At 34.8% G+C, this 20,399-nt stretch overlaps 1 protein-coding gene across 7 annotated transcripts in view; it reads left to right on the forward strand.

The window, feature by feature from the left end:
- Positions 1-20,399, forward strand: part of PRMT3 (protein arginine methyltransferase 3) — a 127,810-nt gene that overhangs the window by 7,052 nt on the left and 100,359 nt on the right. For all 7 annotated transcript variants that reach the window (XR_001824290.2, XM_017525914.2, XM_017525912.1 and 4 more), the window contains 3 exons: positions 6,525-6,684; positions 8,276-8,420; positions 13,351-13,416. Coding sequence is in view for 6 of the 7 variants with exons in the window: in XM_017525914.2 (XP_017381403.1) it covers positions 6,525-6,684; positions 8,276-8,420; positions 13,351-13,416 (371 nt within the window). In the remaining variant the exon portion in view is untranslated. The remainder of the gene's footprint in view (positions 1-6,524; positions 6,685-8,275; positions 8,421-13,350; positions 13,417-20,399) is intronic.

Consider the following 20,399-nt stretch of genomic DNA (forward strand, 5'->3'; position numbering starts at 1 on the left):
AAAAAAAAAAAAAAAAAAAGTATGAACTTGTTTGAACATTTTTTACAGTATGTTTTAAAACACAGGGAGACTTGAGAGAATAAATTTGTTGACAAAAAGTCAAACTCTAATATTTGAGAGATTTATTCCGTGCCAGATATGAGGACCTTGACACAGCTCTAGGAGATCCTGAGAACATGTGCCCAACATGTCAGGCTACAGCTTGGTTTTGTATGTTTTAAGGATACATACCACATCAGTCAGTACATATAAGAAGTACATTGATTTGGTCCAGAAAGGCGGGACAACTTGAAGGGAGGGGGTGATGGCTTCAGGTCATAGGTGGATTCAAAGATTTTATGATTGGCAGTTGATTGAAAGAATTAGTATCTATAGAATTGGAATCAACTGGAAGGAATGTCTGGACTAAGATAAGGGATTATGGATACCCAGGTTTGATCTGAAGATGAAGTTCTAGCAGGCTTCAGAGCTCTTTTTAGACCTAAAAAGGTACCAGAATGGCTGGACGTGGTAGTTTACGCCTGTAATCCCAGCAGTTTGGGAGGCTGAGGCAAGTGGATTGCTTGAGCTCAGGAGTTCAAGACTAGCCTGGGCAACATGGCAAGACCCTCGTCTCTACTAAAAATACAAAAAAAATAGCTGGGTATGGTGGTGCACACCTATGGTCCCAGCTACTTGGGAGGCTTTGGTGGGAAGATTGTTTAAGCAGGGTAGGGGCGGTGGGGAGGTTGCAGTGAACTGAGATTATACCACTGCCCTTCCACCTAGGTGACAGAGTGAGACCCTGCCTCAAAAAAAAAAAGGTATGGGTCTTTTAGTTAATTTTCTGCTGGATCAGGGCAAAGGCCTGGAAAAGTTTTTTTAGACGATGACACATTGTGTTGGTGAGGCTGTGGTTAGATAGGCACTCTCGCTGTTGATAATAGAATGCAAATTTAGCAGTACTTAACAAAACTATATATGTGCTTTTTAACCTAGCAATCTCATAGGAATCTACCTTGAAGGTATACCTCCTACATTCTGAAACTACGTGTACATAAAGTTACTGATTTTAGCTTTGTAATTTCAGAATGTTGGGAACAACTTAAATGTCCTTGCATAGGAGAATTGTCACATGTGGAGTAGTACACACCTTTTAAAAAGAACAAAGCTCTCTGAACTTATACAGAGTGATATCCAGGACATACTGTTAAATGAAAAACCGCAAAGCCCAGAAGAGTGTGTTGTGCTACTCTTCGTGTAAGAAGGAAAGGGATTTGGCTGGGTGAGGTGGCTTACACCTGTAACCCCAGCACTTCGGGAGGCAGGTAGATCATGAGGTCAGGAGTTTGAGACCAGCCTGACAAACATGGTGAAACCCTGTCTCTACTAAAAATACAAAAATTAGCCAGGCATGGTGGTGCATGCTTGTAATCTCAGCCACTTAGAAGGCTGAGGCAGGAGAATCACTTGAACCTGGGAGGTGGAGTTTGCAGTGAGCCAAGATGACGCCACTGCACTCGAGCCTGAGTGACAGAGCAAGACTCTGTCTCAAAAAAAAAAAAAAAAAAAAAAGGAATTTGAGCAAATGCAAATGTTGCTCATTTGTGCAAAAGTAATACAAGAAGGATAAATCAGAAACTAAAGGGTTTCTTACTTCCAGGGGTTAGTGGGAAAGGGATGACAAAAGGGTGCAAGGAGAATGGGTAACAGGGTAATGAAGGAGTGACACTTCTCTGAATAATATCTTTTCATTTGGCTCTGACTTTAGGGATTATAGTGGTGTTTCTCATAGTTTTCCTTTAATCAAAAATAAACAGTTGAAAAAACCATGATGTGGCGGGGTAGGTAGGGGAGGAAGGTGATGGTGCAAAATGGAGTATAAACACTAACGAATAAACATTACCGTGCTACAAATGAAAAACATAACTACACAGAAAGCACTGGGGAAGAAAACTATGTAACTGGAGTCTTGATTAGATACTGTGGTGAGGCTAAAGATAAAAAGAACTACATAAATGCTGTAATTTAGTAAGTAAAAGTGTTTCTTATGGGCTATGGATTAGCAATTCTGACAACTTTTTGTGTATCCTAGAATTAAAAAGTAAATATGTATATTATGGATGATAAGAGCCAGATTTCTCACTGCTAGAGAAAGAACTTCCTAATAAGGAACTGGAAAAGAAGAAAATGAATCCTGTGATGATAGATTGGAAATAGAGGTATCAGTATAAACTTACAGTTTTTAATGTATACACAGATAGATACAGAAATAATAGATGTGTGTGCATGTGTGGGTTAGTATATATACATATATTTCCTAGCTCTGTTTGCTGAGAGGGCCTAGAAGAACCCCAATGGCAACGAATGCACCTAATGCCCAAATCCTAATTTCTAATATTTTCTGTAATAAAAGGAACCAAGGCTCCTTAAAGTGATGATTAGTTCTAGGCATGGAGCAGGAAAAATAAAAGATGAATCTGGGACATCTTGTGCCAGAAAATAAGGAAGTACTTAAAGAAGAGGAATACTTATCAAAAGAGCACAGGAACCAACCTGAAGGAGTTTCTGATGGCCAATACTAGAATGATTTGAACAACACAGAAAATAACAACAGTATTAGATTTTAGTCTGTTGGATGAAGTAAATATCCATGAGCCCATGCTAACAAAAATAATCAAATAAATAAATGGAAAAGGAGCAGCTGAACCGTAGTATAGCATTCCTGTTAATATAGGAGGAAAGAGAGAAGTAGAAAATCCCCTTTAGGCAAATACCACAATAATTACTTGCAGAAAAGATCCACCAGTTGAGGCTACAATAACTGGGCAAAAATTTAAGGCAAAACAGGATTTGTATAGATCAAAGTATCTTCCAAAGAAATGTATTAACTACAAAGGAATCAGAAACTTTAATGAAGAAAGCCAGTGGACAGCTACCACAACCAAGTAGAAGAGGTTAATATGACCAGTAATAAGACATAGTCACCACGAAGCCGGGGATGTGATGCACTGAGGATACAACGTGTTTTATCTGGTGTTGTTGCCAAAAATGTATAACTTCATGTAATCATGAAAAAACATCAGACAAACCCAGGTTGAGGGGCATTTTACAAAAATTACTAATCAGTACCCTTTAAAAGTGTCAAGATCATGAAAAACAAAGACAGAGAAACTGTTACACACTGGAAGAGACTGAGAAGTAACCAGATGAATGCATGGCAGAATGTATTATTTAAACTTCTAATGTTTGGTTTTTTTTCTCTAAACAACTTTTTATTAATTGATTCCTAATTTGATTCCACTGTAGTCAGTGATCATACTGTGTCATTTCAACCATTTTAAATTTATTTAAATTCACTGTGGCTTACGCCTGTAATCCCAGCACTTTGGGAGGCCGAGGTGGGTGGATCACCTGAGGTCAGGAGTTCAAGATCAGCCTGACCAACATGGAGAAACCCTGTCTCCACTAAAAATGCAATAAATTAGCCTGGCATAGTGGCGGGTGCCTGTAATCCCAGCTACTTAGGAGGCTGAGACAGGAGAATTGCTTGAACCTGAGAGGCAGAGGTTGCAGTGAGCTGAGATCATACCATTGCACTCTAACCTAGACAACAAAAGCAAAACTATGTTTGTAAATACGTATGTATTCATTGATACTTGTTTTTATGTCCAGGCACATAGACATAGTCTTTCCTGGTGAACATACTATTTACATTTGAAGAGAGTATATATTCTCCAGTTACTGGATGCAGTATTCTATAAATGCTAATTAGGTCACGGTGCTGAATAATTTTATTTAGATATCTTTTATGTCTTTTTGGATATATTTTATATAGTTCTTTTGATTGTTGAGAGGCACGTGTTTAAATCTCTGTGATTGCCAGGCACAGTGGCTCACCAGGAGGCTGAGGCGGGTGGATCACTTGAGGTCAAGAGTTTGAGACAAGCCTGGCCAACATGGTGGAACCCTGTTTCTACTAAAAATACAAAAATTAGCTGGCCATGGTGATAGGTGTCTGTTATCCCAGCTGCATGGGAGGCTGAGGCAGGAGAATCTCTTGAACCTGGGTTACAGGTGACAGAAGAAGACTCTTTTAAAAAAGAACAAAATTCTGTGATTAAAGGATTGTCTGTTTTTGCCTTTAATTGCTTCATGTATTTTGGAGCTCTTATGTAAGGTTTATACACATTTATAATTGTTATATTTTATGGAAAAATTGGCCACCTTTTGCACCTTTTCTCTGCCTAGAATAAGTATCCAGGTGATTTGGACATCCCGAAACAGAAGGTAGACGTGGAAATTTGTCTTTCTGAATATGGTTTAGGCTTTTAAATTAGACTATTTTAGCATATTTTAGTTAGGAATCTACCATTTACTGAATCCTTTCTCCTTTTCAAATCTCTAAGTTTCATCTTTAATATATATATCTTTAATATCTTTAATATATTATTATCTACATATTCTTAATATTAAAAAGTTTTTATTATGACTAATTTTTATTGTAGCAGAAAGCAAAACAGAAACTGGCCAAAGAGTTTGAAGAATTTTGAAATCAAAATACAAAATGAGGTTTGTAGTAGGAAGTAGAAAATACAGTACACCAGCCTTAAATAGTTTGGAAATATTTTGTTGTGCTCATTAATTTTTGGTGAATTAGATAATGAATGCAGTTTTTAAACCTCAGTGACTCAGTATTCTTCCAGGGTGATGAGAAGCTAGTAACACCTTGCACTGCTTTTATAACAAGAATTCAACTTGGACTGTAGCCTCTTGTGGCATTATGCATCCATTAAGTTTAGCTATTTTGTCCTAACTTTGAAGATGTGTCTTCACAACGAAAAACTGAATAGGATTTACAAAGTCACATTTCTCCCAGTGCTATCCTGAGGGGAAAATGTAATATTTGCACTACTTATTGCCTTAAGTTGGTCTGAAAGTTACACCAGTAAATGGGCATTGATTTTGTGAAATTCACTAACTACATATGTTAACATCTCTTTGCAGAGCTGTTAGTTCTGCAGAAGTCAATGATTTATATATAGTAAAATTAAAATTAAATCAATAATTTAAAAATAATACTGGGAATTAGAATATTTAGTAATATCAGCAATAAGACTTTAGTGTATAGATTTCACTCCACCTTGCCTGAGATGAAAAATTGTTGAATATGTGGCATTCTTTACACACTGTTGTTAGGATTTTTTTTTTCCTCCAGGTTTATTAAGATATAAATGAAAATTGTGTACATTTCAGGTACACAGTGTAATGATTTGATATGCGTATACGTTGTGAAGTGATTACCGTAAGCAAGCTGATTAACATCATCACCTCACTTTCCATTTTTTATTTTTGTGGTGAGAACACTTAAGATCTACTCTCTGCAAATTTCAAGTATACAGTGCAGCATTTTCAACTACAGTCACTATACCATAGATAGATGCCCAGAACTTATTCATCTTGTAGCTGAAAGTTTGTACCCTTTGACCAGCATCTTCCCATATCCCCCAATCCTCAACCTCTGGCAACCACCTTTCCACTCTCTACTTCTGTGAGTTTTTTTTTTTTTTTTAATTTCACACAAAAGTGGGATCACACAGTATTTGTCTGGCTTATGTTGCTTCACATAATGTCCTCCGTGTTCATTCATATTGTCATATATGGCAGGGTTTCCCTTAAGCAATATCTGAATTTAATACCTACTATAATAAGGACATAGGCTAGGAGGTGGCTTTGTGTAATGGCAAGAACATGAGCTGCGAAGGCAGGTGTGGGTTCAAATCTTAGTTCCTCCATAAACAGATATATAACTTTGGAATAGTCACTTAATTTATCTGAAATTTATTTTTTCCATTCCTAAGATAGCGTTAAATATATCTTAGCTTTGTTTTGAGAATAAAATGAGATGTAATGATGTACTTGAAAGATACCTGCTGATCAGTAAATATTAGGTTTTTTCTTTCTTCCTGGATTTGGTTGAGTATAATTAATACTTAAATATGTGTTCACTTTAGCCAAGTAATGAAAAACTTAGACTAACAGCATGCTCTTTGAATTCAAACTGAAACAGTTTAGGTGATTAATATTAATTAATATATATATTTTTTGAGACAGAGTCTTGTTCCTTTGCCAGGTGCCAGGCTGGAGTGCAGTGGCACAATCTCGGCTCACTGCAACCTCCACTTCCGAGGTTCAAGCGATTCTCCTGCCTCAACCTCCTGAGTAGCTGGGGCTACAGGCCTGCACCACCAGGCCCTGCTGATTTTTTGTATTTTTTTAGTAGAGGCAGGGTTTCACCTTGTTGGCCAGGCTGGTCTTGAACTCGCCTGAAGTGATCTGCCTGTCTCCGCCTTCCAACGTGCTGGGATTACAGGCATGAGCTATTGTGCCCAGCCAAGATGATAAATATTTAATTAAAAGTACTTTCACTAATCTTTCTGAATTGGCCACATAATAAAAACTTAGGACATGTTTATTCCTAACATATTTTTACTTGTTTTATTATTATAAGATGGCCTGATAATAATGTCCATTTATTTCCTTAGATGTAGAAGATCTTTATGAACCGGTGTCAGTACCCTTCTCATGCCCCAATGGACTCAGTGAAAATACATCTGTTCTTGAAAAATTGAAACATATGGAAGCCAGGGCACTGTCTGCTGAAGCTGCCTTAGCTAGAGCACGTGAGGATCTGCAAAAAATGAAGTAATTTATCAATCTTACAAAAATTAATTGTTTAGATCCCCAAAATAATACAACCAATGGCAAGGTAGAATATAGTAGAACATTTCATATACTGGAAAGTACAATGTAGGTATTTTATCTTCATATTGTTAAAGATAATACAGCATTTTTATACATTATGCATATAGTTAATATAAAATTTTATGATTTTACCTATTCTGGTATGTTCTGACAAATGTTGTTTTCTTGAATGTTTTTGTTCTTTAATATTGCCTTCCTTTCATTTTTCCTGTTTCCAGTTGATTTCTCCATGTTGCTTTTTCTATCCTAAATTTTAAGTGGCGGGATTAATCTTTTTGAGGTTTGGGGGAGAATACATGGTTGCAATTTTTATTTTTAAAGAATCAAAATGTAGTCTGGGCTTGGTGGCTCACGCCTGTAATCCCAGCACTTTGGGAGTCCAACATGGGTGGATCACGAGGTCAGGAGTTTGAGACCAGCCTGGCTAACATGTTGAAATCCCGTCTCTACTAAAAATACAAAAATTAGCCAGATGTCATGGTATGTGCTTGTAATCCCAGCTACTCAGGAGGCTGAGGCAGGAGAATTGCTTGAATCGGGGAGGTGGAGGTTGCAGTGATTTGAGATGGAGCCACTGCACTCCAGCCTGGGCGACAGAGCGAGACTTTGTCTCGGTGACAAAAAAAGAAAGAATCAAAATGTAATTATGGTATAGTATGAAACCAGAAAACCAGATACACGGTGACGTTTTTCCATTGAGTAAATTAGCGTTCTACTGGTGTAGTACTTTTCAAAGTTTAATGTGCGTAGGAATCAACTGGGATCCTGTTAAAATGTAGATTCTGATTCAGGAGATTGAGAGTAGGGCCTGAGATTCTGCATTTCTAACAAGTATACCTCACAGATCTTCCTATTGGATTTGTAAGCTGTTTGCTATTGCATTAGTACCCATTTGAGGGTTTGCCAGAATGAATGTCCAGCAGGAAAGATAGTAGAACCAATTGTAATTTCTCTTCCCTGTGTCAGAATTTTTGTGCTAAATAACCTAGTAACCAATACCAACTTGACCTTCTGCCCCTTTGCACTTCCCCCTTATGTATACCTTGTAGTTTCCTAATATGTCATGATCTGAGAGGGATCTAAGTTTAAGAACTGGAGTGGGTGGTACTGGTGTATGTAAATAATTACCTAGTTGGCTCTGCTTTCTGCTTGAATAACATTCCCAAGAAATTAATATGGTTTTTAAAGAATGTTAATAGAGCTGAAATATACTATATTGATTAAGTTGCTAAAAAGGGATTTTAAAACAATAGAAATAATAGAGGATAATAAAAGTAGTATGCTTATTTTGTTCAGTTGAAAGACATAAAGAGCTATAATCTGCAGTTGGCATTGCTTTCATGGTTTGAAGGAATGCATAAAATTGTTTTTGAATATCGCCATTGCTTCAGATCCAGCAGGGGGAGCTTTCAGTTATTCAAAGGCTCATCACACTCTACTCCCTCCTCTTTCCTCTTCCTCAACCTCTAGCCTTTCCTTTATTCATGGTCCAGTAAACCTGTCTCAAGGGTGTATTTCAAATTGATTACAGACAATTTGCTCAGGATTTTGTGATGAACGCAGATGTCAGAACCTGCTCGTCATCTACTAGTGCCATTGCGGACCTCCAGGAGGATGAGGATTGTGTTTATTTCAGCTCATACGGGCATTATGGGATACATGAAGAAATGCTAAAGGTTAGAAAAGAACACAAGTGCGCCAAATCCTTACTAAAGGAAAAATAGAACAGGTTCTTTATTAATATATATGTACACTGTAGGAGACCTCTTTTTTGGGGGGGGGTGGGAAGAACTGCTTTTTAAATACCTCTTTGGTGCTTATTAGCTCATCCTGAGTTGAAAATATTACAAGGGCACAGTGGCACACACCTGTAATACCAGCACTTTCGGAAGCCGAGGCAGGAGGATTGCTTGAGCCCAGGAGTTCGAGAGCAGACTGGGCAATATAGTGAGACCCTGTCTCTATTATAAAAAAAAGAAAAAGATTACAGAACCATCAGTCACTTATACTTTCCATTTAAAATCATTATTAATCTTTTTATGAAATCACCTTTTCCTTAAAATACTGGAAAAACTTGACTCTTTTAGTCTTCTCAAGAGCAACTATTAAATAGGAACAATTAGATGGATTAAATTATATATTTGCCTTTTAATGTGTTTAGGAAATGATTAATTTCAATGTTTTTAATAGCCATACTGACTTTCAGTTGGGCCAATAATAATTCTTTGATATAAAGTTCAATTATAAATCTTACAATTATTATGGTGTAACTTTTTCACATTTGAAATAGGAGTATTTCCTGAATTGGTCAAATTAGTTAAAGTTGTGCACTGCATACTGATGTTTTGGTCAATCATACTGCGTATGTGATGGTGCTTCCATAAGACTATAATGCCATATTTTTACAGTACCTTTCTATGTTTAGATGTGCTTAGATACACAAATACCATTGTGTTACAGTTGCCTACGGTATTCAGTACAGTGACATGCTGTACAGGTTTGTAGCCTAGGAGTAATAGGCTATATTATAGAGTCTAGGTATGTAGTAGGCTATGTACTTCTTCATTTGTGAAGTATTCTCTATGATGTTCACATAACAACAAATGTATCAGAAGTATCCCTAGCATTAAGCAACATGTGACTGTACTTAAATCTGGCTTCTTTTAATTTTTATAATAGTATTATCCATATAAAATAGAAGTTGATTTCTAGCTGTACTTGGTAATTATACATTTTATTAAGTATTGTAGATTGTAAAATAGGAAGATGTAATTTTTAGTTGAGTAAAATTGAGAATATCTATGTAGAGTAACATAAATGTCAGAGTGTAAAAATTGAAAATTTTAGATGTTTATCTCTGAATTTTAGATCCCACCATTACCTGTTCTTAAAACCAACAAACAGAATATCCCTTTCTAAATTCTTCCTCCAGATACTGTTTTATTTTATGGTTTCCCTGAAGCAGAAGCATTTAAGATAACCAGAGATATTTGATAACGTGTATATATTTTGTTGATTCAGTTTTGCTGGATCACAGAATAGAAGTTTGGTAATTGATAATTGTACTTATGTGGGGTCTTTTAAAACTGTCGTGTCATTACTAATTACATGTCATGGTTGTGCTTTTTATTGTCACCTGAGTAATAGCATAGCATTATAAATAATAGATACCTTATTGTAAGTAATACATTATTTTAAGTCTCAATGGATTTGTTGAAAAGAAATTGACTTGCTTCATTTTCTTTATTAAAATTAATTTTATTTATTAGATTTAGAATATTTTCTTTAAAGAAGTTTATCTAGGTCCATGTTTGTCATTTTAAATTACCCCATTGCTTAAATACTATAAACCTTGAATTCCTTTGGTATGGAAATTGTGTTGGGCTTTTCAGACATGTTAAACTTTTAATAGATACGAATGTTGTAAGTACAATCATTAGGGAAATTCAGTTTGAGTACTTATAATTTACAAATCTTTATCCTAGACACTTATAGCTATATGTCAGTAACTGTAAGATTTCATACCTGATCTGGTATCTTTAACTCCTTTTGATGTACATATCGATTTAAGAAGTTCCAACTTGAAATTTCCAATGCCACCTTTTCCCTTTGAGAGAAGTACTTAAATATCATTCTGTGTGCCTTAGCTTCCTTTAGTTCTTATGCAATCTAATTTCCTCCCCTTGGAAATGACCTGATTAAATGTCTATAGGAAATATGGATAGTTGATTCAAAAAGAACTGTTTATCCATTTTGCTAGGTTATGTGCTGTGCATAAATGTGAAGCATGCCTTATATCACAGCTTTATTTCTTGTTTCTCATCAGAACGATTCTTAGCACACATAAACTGTTCAAGGTATATTACTACTAGAATCTTACCTAATTTTTATAAATTACTTAAAATTGAGAAATCATATTTACAGGACATATTTTTATGCTTGGAATTGGACTTGTTTTTATACAATATAATTTGGATTTTTTGTTGCTTAGTTTGGTGTCTTTTAGTGATAATATTTTTGGTACATGTTTTGATTATAGTTTTAAGTAAAAGTAGGTTGTGATCTTATTTCTTCAGATAAGATAAAGATACCTTTTTTGAATTCCAGAGATATAATTGATAGAGGGATAGATTACATGAACTTTCAAAATTCCTTGCCACTTTATCTTTTTGAAGAAGAGTCATGGTTGACTAATACTATAAATTGAAATGCATCACTTTTCTTTGTTTTAAGAGAAACATGATTCATCCTGTTGTACATTAATCACAGATCATAGTACCATTTAGTAAATTGAAATTTCAGTAATTTTCCTTTACTGCATTCTCTTTATTGTATCTGCACCTGTCTCATGCACTCGGTCCACCTTCACGAGCTTGTCAATTAAAAGCATACTGTTGTTTGTATATGTAAAATTTATAGCATATAACTTTTTTCTTTACCTTCATTCTTTTTAAAATATTTGTGGGAATAATTTCATGATACTTTACTAGCCTTAAAATATTATCTTGCTCCTAAGCATTGGAGCTGTAATTTTGTTATTTTATTTTTCTTAGTTTCAAGGTTGATATAAAAAAATTTTAAATTTCTGCTTATTGTTGTTTTTTATTGACATGTTAGCCTTTATTAAAATACATTTTTAGAAATGTTATAAAGGCTACTCTTATTTGCCTGCATTTTCATATTTATTGGTTTTTTTTTTTTTTTTTTTTTTTCAAAAATTCAGTGACTAAATTGAAGCTCTACTATATACTTTGGATTTTGTTATACCAGCATGAGCGTACAAACAAAAACAGATGAATATATTGAAAGAGACAGAATGAAAGATTGTAGTTTAGTTGAGCAGCAGTGCATGGAGTTAGGACAGCAGTTGGAATTCTATTGATTAAGTTGAAGTAGTGGTGAGGCAGATGATTGGTGAGACCGTTCTGAATGACTGCATTCCTGACTGATGTTCACCCTGTGTAGGTTTTGTTGTTTCAGCAGAAATCACTGGTTATAGTATCAGAAGAGTATAAAATTTGTAAAAATGCATGAAATGGTATGATTTGAAAAAATGAGTTTTAAAATTATGTAACTAGTTGATATATATAAATTTATCTTATTAATTCTTAAAATAAATTCAGGAGAAGATTTAATAAGCCTAATTTAAAAATTTTTTTGTAAAGCAGTGAGAAATAATCAGAAAACATGGAATTAAGTATGGACAGTTCCCTTTTTAGGTCTAGTACTTAAGTAAAACAACTTGCCCTGTAAGATCTCCGTTTATGCTTTTAAAAAATTTTCAATATTGGCATCAAAATGTTTTGGGGATGTGATTTGTATAAGATTTGATAATGTAGCAATTGGTGTAATAGTTTCTTTTCACCCTAATGTGAAACTTAAAACTAGAATTTCCATTCTGTGATATTTACTTTTATCACACTCATATTTTACTTACTTGAGAGCAGAGCCCCTAACTGATTAATTTGCAGACAGTTATGTGTTTCAATCTAGGGAGTTAACTCTGTTCATGAACCAGCATGAATGTTAGAGTTGCATGCTTGCCTTGGTCACAGGTTATATGAGACTTCAGAATGTAGGAGCCTTGTAATGTGGGCTGCAGGGCTCAAATGATTTACTTTTAGGCTTACAAGCTTTTAAACATCATTTCCTGCTAAAGAAATTTTTACAAACAAAACAGGAATGTAAATCAGATAGGTGGTGATCAGTGACTTTCTTAGAAAAACATATCCAGTTCAGTGTAATTTTTCATATGTAGCTACAATATTTACATTTATTTGTTTATTTCTTTTTTTTTTTTTTGAGACGGAGTTTCGCTCTTGTTACCCAGACTGGAGTGCAATGGTGCGATCTCGGCTCACCGCAACCTCTGCCTCCTGGGTTCAGGCAATTCTCCTGCCTCAGCCTCCTGAGTAGCTGGGATTACAGGCACGTGCCACCATGCCCAGCTAATTTTTTGTAGTTTTAGTAGAGATGGGGTTTCACCATGTTGACCAGGATGGTCTTGATCTCTTGACCTCGTGATCCACCCGCCTCGGCCTCCCAAAGTGCTGGGATTACAGGCGTGAGCCACCGCGCCTGGCCTATTTGTTTATTTTTTATCTCCCTTATTTTTATTTTTATTTTTTTAGAGACAGGGTCTCACCTTGTTGCACAGCCTGGTCCCAAACTCCTAACTTCAAGTGAGCATCCTGCCTCAGCTTCCCAGAGTGTTGGGATTACATGTGTGAGCCACTGCACTTGGCTTCTCCCTTATTTTAATATAGCTGTAGTACAGGGAATCAGGCTGTAGTTTCCAGGACGTTTTGAAAGGAGCAAAACATGTTCATCTTCTATTAGCTTTAATTATTACAGTGATAATGGACGTAAAGAGGAAAATATATATATTTTTAAGAACTTGGGTCTTATTTTTCAGTCTTCTTAGAACATTTTGTGTGTTGTTGCTATTTCTATTTATTGTTTTCTTAGGAGAAAAAATAAGCTTGATATCCCAAGTATAAAAACTGCTATGGAAACTAGCAATGTGTGATAAAATGGCAAATATCTCCCTTTAAAAAAATTTGTTTAGACTGTCCTATAAACAGTGTTTTCCTCTCTCTACCTTAGGACAAAATACGAACAGAAAGCTACCGAGATTTCATATACCAAAATCCACATATCTTCAAAGACAAGGTAAGTAGCATAAGTTATAGAATTATACATTTCATGTTTTTTTGGGGGCAGTAGAAATCCTCTCGTGGGTCATCCTTGTGATAGCAATTGATTTAACATACTCTGTCTTTATTTCATGAAGACTTTTACGACGCTGCTCTGTGGTGCAGAGTACTGATAACAGAAATGCTGATTGCTGCTGTCATTCAATGTGCTCTTTTTTAAAATTGAAAGTTAATTGCAATGACATAGCTTCGTTAAACTTTGCTTATTCAGATAATTTTGCTTAAACCATATTTTTTATTTAGTTATTCCCATGAATTTTAAATGTATCAGATAAGCACCATGTCATAGCACACTTTTAATTATTACTCTAGTGTTAAGTAATTGAAAATGATTTTAAGAATAATAATAAGTAGGGTTCACTATTATAATATGGTATTTATTTTATATGCTTTATTTTAATACTTTACTCCTTTAAGAGATACTTTGTATTTTACAATTAGTTTTAATATTGCCTCAAGTTATTTAAAAAAATGATCTTATACTCTGTGTGTGCATGTGCCTGTGTGTTTGAAATTTGTGTTTTTTGACTTTTCTTCCTTACACATTTGTTTTTTCCATTTTTTCTTTACTCCCTTTTCCCCTCTCTCTTTTCCTCCCTTTCCACATTGGCATGGTTACTTAAAAGTTTGGGTTTTCTATTTGTTCTTCCTGATGGGAAATTAGTCCCCTAATTTAATCAGGAATATTATGATGTCTTCCATTTATATACCCTTCCTTGGGAATTTTTTACTACCCTTTTTACTTTGAGAACATGTATACTGATAATGTATCAGGCTGTTATAATTATTGATAATGTATCAGGCTGTTATAATTCCACTTTCATCTAAGTTTATTTCATAGGCTTTACATGATATGACATCAGCAACAACCTTTAAGTTGTAAAAATCTTTTTTCCTGATTTTTATATTGTTTGGAATATAATCTGTATTGGCTTTTCATTTTCCATATCTCTTTTTTAAGAGCAGTGTTTCACTTGTGAGTTAGCTTAATTGGACAGATGTACAGTAATTTATATAGTGCACTGATATATTTTGCCAAAGCATTGCCCCAATGAAAGATTTATAATTGTTTATGTTGACTCCCACCATAGACAAATAAATGATTTCATTTAAAAATTATAGTTATCAGTTTTTTATATTTAGCATTTTTGTATGCTTTCTACATATTTCTATAGTGGAGAGTTTTCATAGTTTTTATATTTGCAAAATAAGTGCTGGAAAGTTGAAAGTTTGTCTAAAAACTACTTTGTTTCTAGTGAAGCAAATTATGTTACTGTCAATAATGTTGCTTTATATTTCTGGTTAGATTATGCCCAGATTTTTGTTTTATTTTTTCCTTAATATGTTGTATAGAGATTAAACATGAGAATCACTAATCCTGGCTACCAGTTATATAGTTTTGGGCAGGTAGTGAATCTCTTTGGGCCTAACTTGTAAGGTGATTGTAAAAATTATTTCTGGTTCTAAAATTCTATGGGCTTTATTATGGTGAACATCATCATTGCCTTTCTTTGAGCCATCTTCTCTTAATACTCGATAATAGGAATACCAGAGGAGCTTATTAAGAAAGTAAGTTAGAATGTTCCTTCAGTATGCTTCTGAATGTACTTGTCTTATAGTAGGTAAGTAAATAATGAACAGGCTCAAGTATAGTAATCACAAGATTAATCATCAAGATATTAAGTATTATTATTAAAAATGTTTTTCTTCCTTTTTCCCTTCACTTTTCTTCATTTCTTCCTCCCAGCCTCCTTTTTTTCCTCCTTTTCTTAATATTGTTTCAAATCACAAAGCTCCTGTGGAGGCCATATGGTTTCTCAGATTAATTTAACTTTGGGTGGTATTCAATCGTGTTGTCACCCACTCATAATTAATTTCTGTTTGTAGCTTATTGAAGAAATTCCCAGTTAGGTGCCTTTATGCTTCTGGTTATTATCTACAGTTACACTTCAGTTTTTTGTTTTTTTAAGAAAAAAATGAATCAAATTTTCTCATCATTTTATAAAGTACTGTTGATTTGTTCTATTCTACCTCTTTGATTTTATCAAATTTTAATTTTTCTACCTGATCACCTAATTCTAAGCTAGATATAATAAGTAATTAACATACAATTAAAAATAAAGGTTTTAGAAGCAGGTTAACCTGTGTTTGAATACGGGCGCTACAATTTACCAGCTGTATGACCCTGGACTTATTTCTTTATTTTTATTTATTTTTATTTTTTGAGATGGAGTCTTGCTCTGTCACCAGGCTGGAGTGCAGTGTTGCAATCTCGGCTCACTGCAACCTCCGCCTCCTGGGTTCGAGCAATTCTCCTGCTTCAGCCGCCCCGGTAGCTGGGACTACAGGCGTGCACCACCACGCCTGGCTAATTTTTTGTGTTTTTAGTAGAGATGGGGTTTCACCATGTTAGCCAGGATGGTCTTGACCTCCTGACCTCTTGATCCACCCACCTTGGCCTCCAAAAGTGCTGGGATTACAGGCGTGAGCCACCATGCCTGGCCACCCTGGACCTATTTCCTTGCCTCCCTAAAGCTCTCATTCTTCATTTGCAAAGTGAGGATTAAATAAGGATTTTTACACATACACATATATGTATTGTATATACATTATATCTGAGTGTGTATTTTTATAGTCTTGCCAAAAAACACATACTCTAAGTGGAGTATACTAAACATATTCTTCTGTACTTAACTTTCTACACTCAGCAGCTTTTCTTGGAGATCTTTCCTTATTGTCTTTTTTCCCCATGTTTTCTCTTGTGGTAAAATACACATGACATAAAGTTTGCCATCTTTGCTATCCTTAAGTGTATAGATCAGTGGTATTAAATTCATTTATAATGTCATGCAGCGATCACCACCTCTATCTCTAGAACTCTTCGTCTTATAAAACTGGAACTATTCCCATTAAAACATAATTCCCTATTCTCTCCCTCCCAGCCCCTGGCAATCACTATTCTACTTTCTGTCTCTATGATTTTGACTACTCATATATATCATATAAATGGAATCTTATAGTACAGTCATCCCTCAGTATCTGTCACAAAGGAAATACAGTCAGCCCTTTATATTCCTGAGTTCCAGGACCCTTTGTGGATGCAGCATCCACAAATGCTCATTTACTTCATATAAAATGGTGTAGTGTTTTCATATAACCTGTGTGCATCTTCCTGTATACTTTAAATCATCTCCAGATTACGTGTAATACCTAATACAATGTAAATGCTATATAAATAGTTGTTATACTATGTGTGTGTGTGTGTATATACGTGTATATATGTGTATATATACATATATATATATATATATTTTTTTTTTTTTTCCCTTTTTTTTTTTTTCAGACAGAGTCTTGCTCTGTCACCCAGGCTGGAGTGCAGTGGCACAATCTTGGCTCACTGCAACCTCTGCCTCCTGGGTTCAAGTGATTCTCCTGCCTCAGCCTCCCAAGTAACTGGGACTACAGGCACATGCCACCATGCCCAGCTAATTGTTTGTATTTTTAGTAGAGATTGGGTTTCACCATGTTAGCCAGGATGGTCTCAATCTCCTTACTTCGTGATTCGCCCGCCTTGGCCTCCCAAAATACTGGGATTACCGGCATGAGCCACCGCGCCCAGCCTATACTATATTGTTTAGGGAATAGTAACTAGAGAAAGAAGACTTCATGTTCAGTACAGTTGCAAATTTTTTTCCCTAATGCTTTCGATTAGTGGTTGGTTGACTCCCTGTTTGGGGAACCCGGGGATAAAAGTGGCTGACTATATTTCCTTTTGTGACTGTATTATCGCACTTAGGGTAATATCCTCAAGGTTTGACCTTGTTGTAGCAAATGTCAGAATTTTTTTTGTTCTTAAGGCTCAATAATCCATTGTATGTATGTACAATGTTTTGCTTATCCATTCATTCTTCTTTCTATGGATGTTTGGGTTACTTCTATATTAAAGATATTGTGAATATTGCTGCTATTAACATAGGTGTACAACTATCTCTTAGAGGTCCTGCTTTTAATTCTTTTGGGTATATATCCAGAAATGAAATTGCTGGGTCATATGGTAACTCCCTTTTTAATTCCTTGAGGAGCCACTGTGCTGTTTTTCACATTGGGTATACCATTTTGTTTTCCTACCAGCAGTCCACAAGAGTTACAGTTTTTCCATATCCTTAGCAATACTTGTGGTTTTCTAGTTTTTTGATAATAGCTATCCTAATTGGTGTTAGGTAATACTTGTTTTGATTTGTGTTTTTCTAAATGATTAGTGATTTTGGAGCATCTTTTCATTAATATTCTTTTAATGGTTCATATATCCACTGTAAGAGTGACCATAAGTTGTTTCAGTTTTTATATTAGAAATAATGCTTCATATTAAATATTAAAAAAATATATATATAAATATTATATATATATGGGAGTACAATTATAAGGTAATTTTTTAGCAGTGGACTCCCTGGGTCAAAAGGGTATATACCATGTATGGTGTCACCAGTTGTGCTACAAGCTTGTCGTTGGTACACAGCAAGGGAGTGTTAATCTTCCCAGATACTATCACCAAAGCACTTTTAGCAAACTTCTATATTGTACACTAATCTTTTAATTTTTCAGTTTTGTAAATTTTTTATTTTAATGAGAGTTTCTGGAAACTTATTACATACTGTTCTATTGTGTATATTTTTCTATTTTATTTTCATTTTCTTCCATATAATATTTCAAGTTGATGTACTTTAATTGTACTATATACATATATACTATATAGCATACTATTTTCTTGCTATTTTGGTTAATACATTTTATCCGGAACTTTTAAAAAATTCTTTTTGTTTGCAATGATGTATATAGATTACATGTTAAAATAAAGTGCTTAATGTTTGTAAAAGTAATTATGTTAAGATGTATTTACTCACCCAGACAGGCCATGTGTTCAAGAACAATCAAATTCCCACTGAAACCATCTGGGCGTAAGATAGGAAGCTCAAAGTAGTAGCCTTTCGCAACTTTATTTCCTCAGTGGATATCAGGCTATTAAGATTTTCTCTCTTCTGGAGTCAATACTAATAAATTATATTCTCAATATATAATGGAAGGAGCTGGGCATGGTGGCACCCGCCTGTAGTCCCAGCACTTTGGGTGGCCAAGCTGGGCAGATCATTTGAGGTGACGAGTTTGAGACCAGCCTGGCCAACATGGTGAAGCCCATCTCTACTAAAAACAAAAAAAGTAGCCGAGCATGGTGGCAGACCGCTGTAAATCCCAGCTACTTGGGGGGCTGAGGCAGGAGAATCACTTGAACCAGGGAGGTGGAGGTTGTGTTTAGCTGAGATTGTGCCATTAAACTCCAGCCTGGGCAACAGAGTAAGACTCTCACTCAAAAATTAAGAAAATAAAGATATAATGGAAGGAAAACTTCACTTAGTAATACGGAACTTAAAATGTATACACGTGAACAACTAGAAATATGCAGCACTTATATAAAAAAAGATTTTTTAAAAAACAACTGAAGTACCTAACAGACAATTTAAACAAATTGGAAGTCATACCAGGTTCTTAAATAGGAAAACTCACAATTATTTTTCCTAAATTTTAGTTCAGTTCTCATAAAAATGCTAAGACGTTTAAACCTAGACAAACCAACCTCTTGCTTATATGGAAAAATAAACAAAAAGTTTTCCAGAAACAATGTGGAAAAATATTTGCAGTGAGCATGGACCAGACTTACTAGATATTAAACCATTTTATAAAGCTTCAGTAACTAAAATAATTCGTGGCACATGAATATATAGATTAACAGAACTGATTTTAAATCCATTAATAAATGCAAATATACACAAATATTTAAATGAATGTTAAAGGTCACATATCAAATCAGTGGGGGAAATCTTAATAACTGATATTAGGACAAGTGGTCAGCCATTTGAACAAAACGTTGGAACCATGCCTTCTAGTATATACCATGGTTTAAAAACAAACTATGTTAATGAAACTGTGAATGTAGTGGAAGGAAATGTATGAGGATGAAATGGAATGAAATGGGATAGACTGGGGAAGGCCTATCTAATTATGATCAAAGTCCAGAAGACATTATAGAAAAGATTAATAAGTTTAATTGTAGGTAAAGAATTTGGGCATAGCAAAAATCACTGTAAGTAGAATCAAAAGACAAAAATACATGCTGTGAGAAAACACTGCATGTCATACTATAGAGGATTATAGAGAGCTAATCTTAATTTACAAAGAACTCATGTGCTAAGACAGATTGATAAGGAAAGGACTAGCAACTGCGTGGTAAAATGGAGAGAAGATAGTTCACGTAAAATTACAGATGACTACCTGGAATGATGCTAAATCTCATAAGAGAAATGCGTATTAAAACTAAATTAACATATCATTATTTTGTGATTGCCAGATGGGTAGACATCCAAAAGTTTCATTATGTGTTTCATAGGCTGGTCTCACCTGTGAGGAAATTGGTACTAATTCATTGCTCATTGGAGTCTTCATTAGCAGAATTGCCCCATAAGATCAATTTGGTTATATCTAGCAGAATTACAAATATGTATATACTTTTTGACATAAGTGTTTTCACTTCTAGGAATATATTCTTTAGATTTACTGATTCATGGGAATGGGCTTAGATATGAGGTTATTTACAGCATTTATTGTCCTCTTAAGATTTCGGGAACACCTAAAATGTTCATCAGTAGAGAACTGGATTGTGATACAGCCATAATGTGGAATCCTATACAGCTACATAAAAGAAAGGAGTTCTATAAATTGATATGGAGAGATCTCTAATTTGTATTGTTAAGAAAAAAAAAAGCAATATGTAGCACAGTGGGTGTAATATGCTATCATGTGTAAAAGGAAAAACATGTATTGAATTGTAATGTACATAAAAAATTTTTTTAAAGGATAGGAAATGTACCTGATGTTTAAACGATATTC

This window comes from Cebus imitator, unplaced genomic scaffold (genome assembly GCF_001604975.1).
Source record: "Cebus imitator isolate Cc_AM_T3 unplaced genomic scaffold, Cebus_imitator-1.0 Scaffold39, whole genome shotgun sequence".
NCBI lineage: Eukaryota > Metazoa > Chordata > Mammalia > Primates > Cebidae > Cebus > Cebus imitator.